Source organism: Pagrus pagrus, assembly GCF_965226575.1.
Source record: "Pagrus pagrus genome assembly, chromosome: 15".
Taxonomy (NCBI): Eukaryota; Metazoa; Chordata; class Actinopteri; order Spariformes; family Sparidae; genus Pagrus; species Pagrus pagrus.
In genome coordinates this window covers 10,450,082-10,465,940 of record NC_140199.1, presented here as the reverse complement: position 1 = coordinate 10,465,940, position 15,859 = coordinate 10,450,082, and the positions used below count along the sequence as shown (strand labels likewise).

The 15,859-nt window shown below is 40.7% G+C and overlaps 1 protein-coding gene across 2 annotated transcripts in view; it reads right to left on the bottom strand.

Annotated features, from left to right (window-relative positions):
• The window catches only part of akt3a (v-akt murine thymoma viral oncogene homolog 3a), a 62,819-nt gene extending 47,179 nt beyond the window's left edge, over positions 1 to 15,640 (bottom strand). The window contains exons 1-2 of one of the 2 annotated variants that reach the window (XM_084375313.1): positions 15,551 to 15,640; positions 9,496 to 9,938 (exon numbers count right to left, since the gene is read on the bottom strand). In XM_084375313.1, coding sequence (XP_084231439.1) covers positions 9,496 to 9,541 — 46 coding nt within the window. In that variant the 5' untranslated portion in view covers positions 9,542 to 9,938; positions 15,551 to 15,640. Of the gene's footprint in view, positions 1 to 9,495; positions 9,939 to 15,175; positions 15,391 to 15,550 lie in introns of those variants that run through there. The other variant, XM_084375312.1, reaches the window with a different exon arrangement.
• Positions 15,641 to 15,859: the final 219 nt, after the last annotated feature.

Sequence of the window (15,859 nt, the reverse complement as noted above, 5' to 3'; positions counted from 1 at the left end):
AGACTGGGTAATCAAGTGTCTGTAGTAGCTGCTGCCTTCAATGTCTCTGCATAATCCTTTATAACTTCTATGTAAATTGAACTGATGCTCTGCTCTACAAATGAAGTAACACAGAGCTTTGTGCTACAGTAGTAAAGAGGAGAATTTGCAGCAAGCATGTAGCTGATGTTTCAGAGCAACAATGGTTGTCCAGTTACCCTTAGCAACCAGATGTAGACAGCTGTCCACAAATATGGTTGGTGTGATTGCCCCTGTTGAAACCACTTCTCCTGTGCCAAAAAAGAAAATATGAGAAAGTTACCAAAAAAGAGTGCCCAATTCCATCTCTTGCTGCATAGTCATCTACTCGCATAAATGAGTGCAACAATTTAAATCAGTATAAGTTGTCACCTGGAAGGCAATTCTAAATCATTTTATCAGACTGTGTTGTATTATTATTTGACAAGGAGCTAAATGAATGCATATTGGATTATCTATGACAATAAATACTGGAGAAACAGCAGTTTGTAACAGAAATCTACAAGCCTAGAGGGCTTGAAGCATTTTGCACATTTTGCACATTTCTTTTTCTTAAAATTTCTAAATAGAAAAAGTTACTGATCAATATTTTATCGAAGTGGCGATATGAGATCAAATGGTCACACTCTGGGGTCCTTCTCCTGCCAGCCAACACTTACACTAGCTGTTAGCCACTAGGCACTAATCTGTTGGCCTAAATCAGCCAAACCAACCCCCACTCTAACCTGCCTCCTCTAATCAGCCCAAAGCCTACTCCAACCAGCCCACAATACCTCAAGATGTTGGACTACACACTACCCCCCTGGTCTAATCTGTCCGTTAGCACATTTAAACATAGAATCTGGTTTCAGCTTGAACGTAAATTGCGTTATCAAATAAGGACAGAGCTGCTACAGCCAAAAGATCGCCATGGAAATAACAGAAACATGTAACAGTTCATGCGGCAATTAAGAAACTCAGGATTCATATGACTTCATAAAGGCTCTAGTCTTGATTAACCTTCTTGTAACATCATTTAACTGTCATTCTGTCAAATTCAATGTTGGAAATGATGTGTAAAAATGCAACAATATATATTTATGCAACAAGTGGGTTACACCGGGGAAATTCAGATAATAAACTGATGTTTATAGAAATTTAAAGTACATCATTTGTTTGTTGTCTGCAATATCATCCTCTGCTATTTGATTAATTACTACCAGTAGATGATTTGATTTTTTTTTTATTGTTGATGCTGTGAAGCACTTTGTTGTTAAATGTCTCTGATGTATTGTTGTAATGTTTATTGTTGTGGTTGTATTTGTTTGACAGGTGCTGCAGACATAAAATAATGAAAATAAAACAATTTCCAGAAGAATAATAAACAAAACTAACAAACAGTAATGAATATAATTAACATGTAAATGTAACATGTAAATGCATGTGCAAGCATTCATCCAGGCGGTGATCAGATGTTTGCAGTGAGCATTTCTATGATCCTGAGCTACAAACTAATCCCATTACTCAACCTATCCTCCCTTCACCCCATCTCTCTTCCTCTATCCAAGTTTTCCTTCTGCAGTGATCAGCACTCCATTCATTGATCCATTCATTCATTTATCTAAGTCTGCCTTACTCTACATTAGTTCATTCACTCTCTCATCCATTAATCCATCTCTCTGTATGGCCTTTACAAGGATGCTTCCTCTCACTTACCACTCATCTTATTGACTGATGGAGGCTGCAGAGTTATACAGCTCCCACCATTTACTGTAGTCCAGAAATTGCACAGTACATTGTATGTTTCTGATCTTATCTGGAAGTACATCTCAGCTAATAGAAAGTTAAGAGTTGCTACATTCAAAACAGTAGTGCCAACAGTTATCATGCAGTTTGGTGGCAAAACTATACATTCACATCTCTCCATGCCCCTTCTTTAACAGGTTGTCAAAAGTTATCTAAGAAACAGGAGTAGATACAGAAAGTAATGTCAAGCTAGAGTCTCATTGCTGCACTCTTAAAGTTTTTATTCATCACATCCTCCAGTGCATGGACCAGATTTGTTGCCAAAAACTAGGTAAGCATGATATAAATCGAACCGATAAACTGTCTGCCCAATATTGAGAAATTTATGTTAGCAGCTATTTATCGATTGCAATTTGCAACACATGTTTCACAAGGGTTCACAGAAGTCACCCATCTTTGCTCACTACATCTTAGCCTTTCCTACCCTCAGGTGTGCATAAACTACAGGTTATTGTAGGAACTTTTTAAAATACAATTATATAAAATGATCAGTTATCTTAACTGTATCGGCTGTAATTATCTTTATTAGTATCTGCTGAAAAAAATCTGTATCATGCATCCCTTGCAGTAACCATGCAGAACACCAGAAGGGGACATCCCTATCTGTTGTATCCTAAATTAGTGATTGCATCAGATTAGACAGGTGTTATTTATAAAACATTTTATATGCTGCAGCTTTAACATGAAGCTGAATTTAATTTCAAGGTTTACAATCTCAATTTTCTACTCAGTCACTTTGCAAAACAAAAATATGATATTCCTATTGAAAACAAAGGTGACACACTCTCTGCTGCCTGTCTGTGTATGTTACCCATCTGTCTTTCATTCGCTGTCTGTACCTGCTACTTGCAGGTCTCTTCTGTATTGGCAAGTTGACTGCCTCTGTTCTGTTCTGGCTGTATCTGTCACAAACTATCTGTCTCTCTGCCTGTCGTTCCTGTGCTGTTTGTCTGTAGGCTCTGCAGACTAGTCTGTCTGTTTGCGCTGTGCTGTCTGTCTGTCTCTCTGTCTGTCTGTCTGTCTGTCTGTCTGACTGTCTGGCTGAATGCCATTCTCTGCAGTGTAGAGTGAGTCATTCTGAGGACAATGGAGACAGTTTGTAAAGCCACACTGGAGCGTACACTTCCTCCGGATGTGCAAGAGGATGCCATTCATAACAAAGCCTGCACTGTCTGCCTGTCTGCTACTGCCGTGTATATGCATGTGAGTTTGAGAAACAGAGGGGATAGAAAGAGGAGTACAGGGAGATGGAAGCTGGATGGATAGAAACACAGGGTGAATTGCAATAAAAGGGGCGAGTTGTGTTGACAGGCTCCACAGCAGAGGCAGGACAGAGGAGGAGGAGGAGGCGGAGAGGAGAGGAGAGGAGGAGAGGAGAGTAGAAGGGCGACACAGCAGACAGTGGCGGCGGCGGCAGCAGCAGCAGCGGCGGATGGTGATTGATATCAGAGATCTGGCACTGCCACCTGATCCAGCCAGCCAGCCAGCCTCCAGCAACATCGAACTCACTGAACTCACTGAGCCAAGATGGCTGCCTCACTGCACTGCACCCAATGAACCTCACAGCAGCCGAATGTATACAGTATAGCACAACCAGATCCCAAAGGGATAAAGTTGTAGAGATGGAGAGTACAGAAAGAAGAGTGTGAAAAGGTACAGGTGTGTTGCTACACATTTCAACTTGATGTCTACATACAATCATGCTGAGTTGCATTAAGTGACAGGTCTGGATACATACATGGATTTTCATAAAAGGAGACAATGCATATCTAATAAAGACATTTTCTTAGTATCTCCACAGTAAAATGGCTCATACTGTGATCACAGTTCTGCATATTATGGATGCGATTTGCATTCAGTGTACATAAGGAGCAAGAGCCCCAGTAAGATGTGCAGAACAAACATTTCAGTCTGGGATGCAGCACTGTTATTTAATACTGCATCATGTCAGTATGAATGTGTCCATAGCCACCACCAGCCCCCTGAAGTTATATCCAAAATGCTATCAAAGTAATCAACAATAATAACTTCCAGGAAAAAAAGAGAAACACTCCCAGTTACTGAGATCCTGATTCTAATATTATTTAGACGTGTAATGATCCATCGATTCAGATCGATATATATCGATGTAAGGATTAATGATCCAATAACCTCAATGCACAGCGAACACAGCAACCGTATCATTGTTAAGATACACCTTCACTTTGAAATCTGTTTTGTCTCCTTGATAGCTATTGAGCCAAATGTTATTCTTTTGTTAAAAGTTATTGTTGTTTAGAAATGTTTTATGTGTGTAAGTGAAGTAAATTATTTACAATTAATTACGTGGTTTTTTTTTTCATCTGATGACTGTGTTTGGTAGATTCTTTGTAGTGAAATTTCTCGTACAGTATGTTCATGGCATTTGATTGTAGGCCTGTACCAAGAGGGCTTTAAAACTCAACGATAATTCAAAATGTATTTGCGCTACCACAGACATATTTTTGTAAATTGCACTTTACATTAAGTGAAGCTTAACTACCCCGTAATGAGCAGCTCAAGCACCATACTTGGGTACAATTTTGAGGTACTTCTATTGTACTTTACTTGGGTATTTCTGCTACATAATACTTCCACTCAACTCCATTTTGGAGGCAAATATTGTAATTTTTACTTGCTGCATTTATTTGATGACATTAGTTACTAGCTACTTTGAAGATTGCATTTAGCATTGAACTAAAGTAGATAAGTAAATGTATTTATTTTAAAGGCAATCAGATTAAACAAACACTGATTCGGATATCTGATCCAATAATCAGTCAGTCTGATGATTGATCACCCATATAGTATATACATACATGAAAATATATGTATAATTTACTTGTATTTGTATATTGTCAGAAAAGTACATTTAATATCAGATACTTTGAGATTTTTACTCAAGTACTATTCTCGCTGTTTTTCATGTAATATTTTGATATGATATATTTACTTTTACTCAAGTATGACTTTAAGGAACTTTTTAGAGCTCTGGTAATATGTTTTATGGTTATGAGAGTATGAGAGTGAAATTATAAATACAATATGTTCAGTCATTTAAAACTGCTGAATTAAAATCTAAATTATTATCATGTTGGACTTAGATGTAATTTCTCTGCAGTTTAAGAAAGAAACATTATCTCAATAAGAGCAACTGCAGAATATAAGGACATTTCATTCAAGCCTTGTGACTTCACCACATAGGCTTGCTTGTATTTGTCTTTAATCTTCTTTCTCAATAGCTCAATTCTTTATGACGCATGACAAATCTTGATAATTTGAAAAGCATCTGTAAAAGGAAGAATATGTACAACATCCTCTTGACTTTGTGTTCTTTATCTCGCAGTGTTTGTGATTGCTTCAACCCTCCAGGGAGACAAAGAACCATTGGTCTTCGACTATTTCAAAAACGAGTCGGTAACAAGACTCGCTCCTCTTTGACATAGCCATATCTCATCTGATTAGCAGAGAAACACTTCTGGGGGACAGAAAATGTCAGAGAAGAGATGATGGTGTTCTCCCTGTCTCTCTCCTTCAGTGTTTCTCCTCCCTCCTGGCCATCTGTTGTGCTGACTGCTGTGTGGGCTGATGCTGGTGAAGGTAACAGTATCCTCGACTACAGTGGCTGACTGTGACCTCTGTGGCCTCACACGGACTGACAGAAGGTAAACTTCTGGCCTGGGTGAAAATGAAGTGGAGTTCACTTCAGATTCAGATGTTTAAGGTGCAATAATACAGCCTTGTACCTTATGTTTGCTGAAAATACACCATTCAACACAACACAATGTCCCTACAATGCCTCACCTGGAGCTCACACATATACACCAGAATTTTGTCATCTGTTATTCAAAGTATCTTTTTAATCATTCAGTTGTCATCACTAACAACAGATCACTGGTTATTTTGGTTTACCTGCAAGTCTTTCCTTTATATATATATATATATATGTCTCTGACACATTCTGCCATTTATCCAGTGTTCATTATTTCCAGAGATAAATAAGTGATGCAGCCGAATGCACTCCCCACTCGGATATGATGAAAGGAAGAAGGAAATCATCGCCATGCTGGTGAGCGAGTGAGTACTGAAAGGCTCGGTCATCTGAGGACACGTTGTACTGTACTTTGCAGTAGAGATGATACTGAAGTCTGCTTTTATGCTTTCATTCCACACATAAATTTTACTGCCTTATTATATTGCTCTTTTATGTGTGTTTATATTTGTATCTTCTGCACTGGTTTTGGGGTTTCATCTCACATAATCATGTGAAATACTTTGTATTTTAAGTTGGAGTGATTGACTGACGAAAGGAAGGGAGGAATTAAGAAGAACCCTAAAGCTTTTATGTTGTTGCGGTATATTTTAAAATAGTAGCCCAGGAAAGCCTTAATTTCTGCTTTATTTCTTTTTTTCTTTCTTTCTTTCTTTCTTTCTATTCTGTTCAAATGTTTCTAATTGACAGTGAGTGAAGCTTATTAAGGACAATGCACAATACACTACTAATTGCTACAATTAATGGGTTAATCACTAGTCGTCAACTGTTAAATTAATCGACAACTTTTTTAATAACCAGTTGGTCGGCTTGAGTCTTTCTTTAAGAAAAAAAAGGTTAATTTCCCTGACTGAACTTTCTTAAATGTCAATTTTTTCGTCTTTCTTTAGTCTATGACCGTTAACTAAACATCTTCATCTTGGGATTTTGGAGAAGAGGAACGATATAATTGCATAGACCAAAAAACTAATCGATTAATCAAGAAAATCATTATGAAAATCATTTTTTGCAGCATTACAATATACAGTACTGCAAGGCATGTGTAAGTTGATGAGTGCATCTACAGTGTGCTAGCATGGCGTTGTGTTGTACACATCTGTCATGATTGGCCAATTATTCTAATGGATAGTGGCTCATCAAGAGAAAGTTACACACTCACAGATGCACACAGTCCCGACATAAAACATGCAGAGAAACAAGCATCCCCGTGAGGCTGCATGAGCAAGAAGTCTTCACCAGCATTTCATGCTATGGATGGGAAACACTTTCTTTCTTCCAATCAATCAATCAATCAATCAATCAATCAATCATGTCAATGTACATGCAGACCCATTAGTCAGACCAAAAACAAGATAGATAGGATAGGTAGATTATCAGCATCTATTACCCATTCTGGTCAAATTATGATAAAATAAATGCCCACACTGATATCCAGTCTACACATTCATTTACACACAGGATTCCAGTGCTGAAGTACATATTGTATGACAAGCACTATAAAATGCAAACACTAGCATCATCAAAACATTATAGTGTGCTGCATACAGCTCTTTTACAACTCTTTTATATTATACAGTAAGTCCTGAATAGCCAGAGCATCACATCAGTAATCCGCATGTTAATTTATGTTTAAGTGTGTCACCCTGAGGATAACATTTATGACAATGTTGATATAAATCTCTGTCGTGCATTAAGTTGTCTATAAAATTATGACCTGACTGCCTACTTTAAGAAAAACCTCTGCGTAAGTAGAACTGGGAAAATACTAATCTTCTGTAATCATAAAATTATCATTAAATTACTTTTTTTGGCAACAAAATTGCACCATATTGCAAGGATATGCTTAACAGCTGTTGTAGACCAGAACTGCAGCAAGAAAGTATAACCAACACACCTAACATTAAATGATTAATTATGAGATTAACAAATACAGAACCTGTTTTGATGAGCATTTACCTTCATACACAAACAAGAATGGAGATAATAATACTGGTTTTCCTCATTATTCACATGAAAAGAATCAGATACATCACAACTCATCGAACCTTAGTGGAAAAACAATACATAAGACCTCAGTAGTTATGTAGATACTCCTCTGACTCTAATCTCATGAAACAAACCGTTCAACAATCCTTAGACACATCTAAGAAGCACATGAATGTCTCTCTTTCATTCAGAGTTCTACGAGACTCTCTCTCTGTTCTCTTCCCGTCTCTTTCACCAGTCTTTCTTTCTGATCTTCCGCTCATTCAGTCGCTGTGTCACGGTCTTCATGTTGCTCAATTCAAAGTAAAACAATGTGCATTATTTGGCAGAAGACTAAGAAAGTACAGGCCCTTCCAGACAGTCAAAACACAACTGAATATTATCTTATTAGTACAAAAGGTTTTGTGTATGTGTGTGTGTGTGTAAAGGTTTCAATACCTTCGTCGGTTCCCCTGTTTCGTTTCACTAAAAAGCTGTCTAATGACTAAGACTGCAGTCTTTGCTGTATCACGACCTGGACAGTGAGTCAGCACCCTGACCCTGCTCCTCTCCACACACACACACACATACATACATACAGACAATGATTTAGCATATGATGCAGACAAACATTCATATTCCTGACACAAACAAACATCCCCCCCCCTTCCCTACAACCTCTGTCTCTCTCACACACTGACGAACACTGGTAACGCTGCGTCGTGACTGGGGGCGATGTGTTCCTCTTAATATGCACAGACGACTGTCTGAGGATCACACTGGCATGCTGGCACACATACACAAAGATTTTCCCCAATACTTCAGCAATACATAGTGCGAGAGAGCATCCCTTCCATGTAGTAAGGAGCTGTCCAACATGTTCTCCTGCTGTGCCACTGCCTACATTACCCAGAAGCCTGCTGTCTGTTATGTATCCATGTCACTTCCTGTTCAACAGTTTGTGTTACACATTCCTAGACTCCATTACATAGTCAGGGGGGATGATGCTCATTGGCCTAAAAGTCTGGAAATCCCCCTTGTTCGATCCCTGAGGCTCTCTTCCTAAAATGTACACACACACACAAACATACACTTGTGATTGGAAGGAACAGCATCATGAGGCACAAGACCCCATGAAATCCTGGGTTTGCAGGCAATGTTCTGTGCATTAGAAAACAATCAGAGTCCCAAATGCTGGAGCTACTGTATATGACTTTCTGACTGGTTATAGTTCAGTTTGCATGTGACTTTTCACCTGTTGCAGAAGCCACTCACTTACATAAGCTGTTAATGTCAGAGAAAAGGGAAGTGCTATCTTTGCTGCATGCTCTTCAACTGTCACAGTCTCTTTTTTTCCTATTTATCATTCAGTTGGTTGTAAGCAGGATGTGCTGTAAGTAACCCCTGCGACTCCACCCCAACCAACCCCATGTCATATGACTCTAAGTGACACCATTCAGGATTTTCTACAAACTTAAGACACAAACAATATCTCAAGAGACAGAACTAAGTCGATTTCACAGACTATTAGACACACTTGCCTGACAGAACACTATGCACAAGCAGTGTAACGACAGGCCTGGTAGATGTTATTAACTGCACACTTATGCATACAGATACATGCACATACCCATGCAGACACTCTTTTTCAGACTGAAGCACATAGAGGCTTAGCAAACAAACAGCCAGCCAAGCTTATAATAAAGAGACACATCCCTGTAGGGGGGGGGGGGCGGACGCATATACGCTCGCACACCAGATAATCAGACATCCATGTGATCACACACACACTCAATCGCAAACACTCACATCCTCCCACCGGCACATGTGGACAGGCACGGCCAGGCCCTCAGTCTAGACAAGAGGCAGAGAAGAAGAAGAGAAAGCAGAGGCAGAGAGGAGGCGAGTAGAAGAGGAGAGGTACTGCATGTACTTACCCCGTTTCTGGAGCCATCCCTCTCTAACGATGGTGACATCGCTCATGGTTCCTTCACGCCGAGTCTGATGCCGCTACACGCCTGCTCCACAGAGAGAGAGAGAGGGAGGAGGGGAGGAGAGGAGGAGAGGAGAGAAAGAGAGGGAGAGGAGGAGAGGAGTGGGGGGGGGCCGGCTCTCCCAGCCTCCGCGTCACTCTCCCTCCCTTCCTTTCCCGTTCACCCTCTCGTTCGCGCAGTCTCCCTCTCAGACACACACACACACACACACCGCGTGTTTGTGTGTGTGTATGTGTAAGCGCGTGTGTCGTTTTGCTTCCTGTTGTGGCTTATCTCCCTGCCTCCCTCCCTTCTTCGTCTTCTTCTCCCCCTCCTCCTCCACCACCTCCTCCTCCTCCTCTCTCGTTCCCTCTCCAGACCTTCCTCCTCACCAGCAGTGACTCAGCCTGGAAGGAAGTGAAAGGAGAAAAAAGAAAAAATAAAGAAAAAAGAAGGCATGGATTTATTTTTCTTCTCCTCCTCTGCTGCTCCCGCTCTCCTCTCTGCCCCTCCAAAGCCCTTTCATACAATCTGACAAGACAAACAACTAGTTATTGTGAGGACAAACACACCCTCCGCTCTCCCCCCACCCAGTTCCTCTTTCTATCGCTTACACTCTCTCTGATAAACAGGATGAATTATTGCAGAGCTCTTGATGAAGCAAAAACTGACCTTGATTGCCAAACAAATATCCCTGAGCTCTACCTTTCATTCATTCATACATCCTTTTTGTTCTGCTGAGCCGGATGTGCAGTGTGCAAAGTCTTTCTGCACTCGCTGTATTTTCTACATGTCAAATTTTTTTGTGTGTATGTGTGTGCGTAGGCTGATTTGTCTGTCTATATGTGGGAGGTGGGAGAGCATCTCAGGACTGTGGAGTAGGGCTCGGCTATAAATAGCAACAACGGCAGTTAGGGATGCTCTCACACTCTCTTTCTCTCTGCCCAAATCTCTGCACCTCTCTCTGTCGTCTCACTCCTGCTCTCTCCCTCCCTCCCCTCTCGTTCTCTCTCTCTGCATAGCTGCTGCGTTCACCTCAAATGCACTCTACTACACTGTATTACACAACGCGCAACAACACTACGCTGCTCCGCTTGAATGGGGAATAGCACTACGGCGACTAGGCTAGCAGTGGTAGCCATCTAGTTGGAGATCAGTATTCAGATCAGCTAGTGTCTGCACTGCTGCCGACTCTTGGGGGACTGCAGCGTCATAACGAAGGCTCGGAGAGACCCACAGACGCACTCACGCACACACACCCGAGTAGGTGACACAGAGCTTTTTTTTTTATGTTGAGGCAGCAGAACAGTGACCAGTCTGAAACCAGACGAACAGATGCAGACAAACACATTAAAGGTCTCTGTTAGAAGGGCTTCTACAGTGCTCAACTCAGGCTTTCACCCTTATACAATGTTGTATCAGATTCATCAAATTTCACATTTTTGTCACTTTTATATCATCAGTTGCCAAAACTATGGGCCCTAACCCTAACCCTTGTTTAGCAAAAGAAGCATAAATACGATTATCAGAATCCACAAACTGAGAAACCGAATTATCTACCCGTCGAACAAATATCTGAGTAATCGAATACTTGGTTCCAACCGGACATCGGTATCAGTCAATATTCGTCTTGTGGAATGCTTTCAGCTTATTGTAAATAAGATGACATTCATCGATTGCTGTGGCTGATGTTTATATGATTTGTCAAATCAGTTTGTACTGGCACATTCATGAGCCTGCTTGTGACAAAACCACCAGCAAATCTCAGACTTTGTGATTTTTATTCAAATTCGACCAGTTTTAGGTTATTTTTCTAGGGAAAGTTCTTATACAGCTGCTTAAATTTAGACCTCAGTTAATATTACAATTAAATTTAAAAAAGAAATAATATAGGTTAAGAAAAAAGTGTTGTTTCTGTATTGATACTGAAACTTGGCTATCATGCTAGCACTGATTTAGAAAAAAATCAAATAATACCGAGCTCTAGTAGTTACATCCAAGGGGATCGAATCCTTTTTATAGACACAGTTCAATTGTGGATTAAGCTTTAAGACTACTATGTAATTCAATGAAGCTTCAGTTAGCTTTAACCTTAATCTGGAGAGGAGAGGAGAGGAGAGGAGAGGAGAGGAGAGGAGAGACAGTGGCAACCCCTTGTCAGCTGTTGCTATGGAGATACCCAGTGCCATGATGAACCGACCATGCCAGGGGAAGCACCTGCCAGACAACATTTATTTTACAATATTTCATTCCAGAGGCAACAACAAGGACAGAAAAATTACAAGGAAAGGAAGATCGTGAGAGAAGAACATAGAAGCACATGAAATAGAGACAAAAAGGAAAGGGAGAGAGGGTGTGAGAGAGAGAGAGAGAGAGAGAGAGAGAGAGAGAGAGAGAGAGGGCAGGGACCAGACAGTCTACTACCCCACCATTAATCAGTCTAGATGTGTCAAGCCAAGCTGCAAGGCAATAAAGTATGGTATCTGGAAAAAAAACAACTAATACAATGAAAACGCAGCTCTGACACACATTTAGCATGACTAATACTTGTGATTCTATTGTTACACTGCTCAACCTATCCTTGGTTTCAGCTGATATTAGAGTGGTAAAGAGGCGCAAAACACTGAGTAATAAATTTAGAGATGCATTTGACAACCAAATCATCCTCTGGCAGGATACCAACAAGTTTGCCAAGCTCTTTTCCTGGTCTCAAAATGACCACACTGGAGATTTGAATGTTTTAGACCTCTACAACCTCCAACCACTCACCGAGGCAGGGTTGCTAAATGCTTTGATTGATTTCCTGTGTCCACAAACTCCACAAAGTCTTAAAAAGAATTAACACACCAATAACTGCTTTCAAAAACAAATCACTGCCTGGAAATGAATTACTGGTTGTAAATACACCTTTGATATACAGTAAATAGTAGGGATAGACCAATTATTGGCCTGGTTCATTATCGGTGTGGGTGTTTTTCGTGTCCAATTGCCAATTATTCATAAAGAACACTAAGATTTTAGTTGTTTTTTAAGCAAATGTATATCAGTTCCAAATACTGTTTATCGGCCTCTTTGATTACTAATAACTGGTATCTGTATTGGGACTGAAAAAAACATAATGGTTGATCTATAGTAAATAAAACAGAATTAACTTTAGCTGATTCAGTGATGTAATTATGTAAGTACAGTGACTTACATTCTAAGTACTGTACTGAATTTCGTTGTACTTTACTTGAGTATTTCCATTTTCTGCTACTTTATATTGTACTTCGACTCCAATACAATTTGAATGCAAACTTAAGTTACAAGTTACTTTTCAGATTGGACACTGCCTCAGAGTAGAGCATTTTTAAATTAATGTATTTGATCATCAATCGGCTAAAAAAAAATAAAAATGCCTCCATTAATCAAAAAAAAAAATGCTGATCCGATAATCAGACAGGTCAATAATCTATTAACCCATAATATACAGTATTTACATACAAGTAAAGATACATACTGTATAATCCACTTTTACTTTTGATACTTAAGTACATTTATTGCCAAAAAAATATTTTTGGTACATATTACATTAATATTACATATTATCATGTACTTTAAGACTTTTACAAGTAATATTTTCATACGATATCTTTACTTTTACTCAAGTATGTATTTTGGGTACTTCTTGTAACACTGTGGTGGATTACCTGATTGCAGTGTCTGCATAGATTGTTTTATGAACTGAAACCAAGGATGTGGAGAATCTATGAACCTCCTCACCCGAACTGAAACCTCATACACACAAACCCTGGCTGAAAACAGCAGCAGTGGGCCCCCAGTCTATTTCCTAAAGTGCAAACCAGCCTTTGGCAGGACCTCAAGTGTTACACTCTGCTAACACAGGATGTGTTTCAGCCATGCTTTTCAGTCCTTTATCAAAAGCGTGTCTAACGGAACAAACGCAGTTCTATTTTCATCAATACAGCTGACCACACATGCTGCGTAAGAGCTTGCGAATCACTTAACACACTTTGGATTCAAGTCTATTTTCTTCTGTTTCCTGCATATAAACTCAGCAATCGTGTATTGGGCTGTGAGCGCTGCCAAAATGCAGGTAACCACACAGTAGTACAGACGCTGAACCTGTGTATACACTGATGGAGGACAGAAGTTGCTGTTGCTGCACTTCGTAGACGAGGTGTAAGAGCAGAACTGAGAGGATTCGTCCATTAATCAATAAGTCAACTAATTTGATCTCTTAAAGCAAATATATTCTGGTACCAGTGTCCAAATTTTTATATCATTGCAATTTGAATGTCTTTGACATGTCTTTGACATTTAAACATCTTCTCAATTTTTCCATTTTCCTCAACATTATGAGGGGGGAGAAATGGTTTTTAAATTTCCAATTATCGTGATGCATCCAAGAGTCAATTGGTTCTCCCAACCGTAATACAAACAGGTATTTTTTTGGACAAAATCCTCTTTCATTTTAAAAATGGTAAAAGATTATCTGTTCAAAGAACTGTACTAAGTAGTTTAATACTCAGCGCTATGGACAGAATTCATTCAGACTCAGTAGGCAACATTTTCGACCAAGGTGGTTCAGGTGCTGGTTCAAAGCAAGAGCCTACTCTGGAACCAGTTCTTTGCGTTCCGACAGCCAAAGAACTGGCTCTCAGCCAGTTCCAGAACTAAAACAGCTCATGACTGCCATTTTAAACAACCAAATTTTAAAAATGGCAGTCATAAGTGGTTTTAGTTGGTCCTTGGTCATGGTAACCCTGCCCCAAGCCCCTGACATATGTGGGTCATTGTTCTGGACCAGCAAAGTGTTGGTACCCCTCTGGAACCAGTTTTCCCAACTTGGAGTCAGATCTTTTTGCCGTCGAAACGCAAAGAACTGGTTCCAGAGTAGGCACTGGCTCCGAACCAGCACCTGAACCTCAGTGCTTGAAAAGGGGTAAGTTGAACAAAGTTTGAACCAGCACTAGCACCAGCCCAGAACCAGCACTTGCGATTCACTTTGGTTGAAAAGGGGAGGCAAGATCCAGCCCTAATCAAGTTCTGGCTTTCCCAAGTCTGACATTGATGCAGCAGCAGCAGCATCATAAACAACTGTCCCATTCCCATCATCACCATTCTCTGCCATTAGTGAGACACACCCTCTTAATCATAACGGTACGTGGCCATTTGTGCAGTCAAATAAACCCAGACAGACGCAGTTGCCTGACTCGTAAGTGATATCATTTCAGTGAGTGTATTTAGCTGTTGGGGCGAATTTGAACGTGTCAAAGTGAAACTCCTCAGCAGATCATGAATGAGGAGGACACAGCTCCAGCACTGCATCATCTACGTCATCATGCAAACCGCCTGTCAGACTGACGCATGTTGCAAGCAGCGTGGCAGGATACGACATGAAAATAATAACAAATAAATAACAAAATATGACGTTTAACCATTTTTCGAGACTCAGAATGAGTTAAATTACTCCTCAACCTCAACACAATTAGCACTGCGCATCATTCCCGAGTGACCTGTCAAACACGCCCCCACCTTGCTAACGTTATCACAACATAAACACACATTATCGAGCTAGCTTTAGCGGGGTTCACGCCACATACACTGCCGTCACAACGGCGCGGCTAGCTAACAGCATTACCTGTAGCGGCAGGTGCTCTGGTATTCCCGTGCACCTGCTGTTCATAAACCGCTCGGGTTATTTCTTTTCCTCCCTTCTGAAGTGATTAAGCTACGCCGGACTGCGAGCTAAGCTAAACCGCCAGTTAGCGGCGGCGGCTCTGCTGTCAGGGTAACGAGCCCGGGCTGAAACGAGCGGACATCAAACGGATTTCCGAGAAGCCACGAAAGCTGCCGTTACCGCAGCCAACGGTTGTTTTGACTTTCAGGAAAGCTCGTGACGTCACCCAAAGAAACGGCAACCCCCTTCCTCTCGTGCACAGGCGCGCGCACACACATACACACACATATATATGTAGGCTATATACACACACACACCAACACACACACACCTTACCGTCTCGCCTCGTCCTCCCGTGTTTTTTTTTCGGTTTCAGCTCCGTGTCTGGCTCTCCTCCACTGTGGAGCTCTCTCATCATCCCATTCCAACATCCCGTGTGTCCCTGCCGGCTAATCAGCCAACCATCGCGAGAATCAGCCGGTGTTAATGCCGTTTATCTGTGAGTGCCAAACGGGAAGAGGCCTGCCCTGGGTCCGCTCCTGGTCACAGTAAAACAGTCATTATCAGTTATACAATGATTTGATTTTGTCGGGCAGTGATAGAGGAAGCACTTGGATGCTTAACCTTGTAAGTAAAAGTCTTACA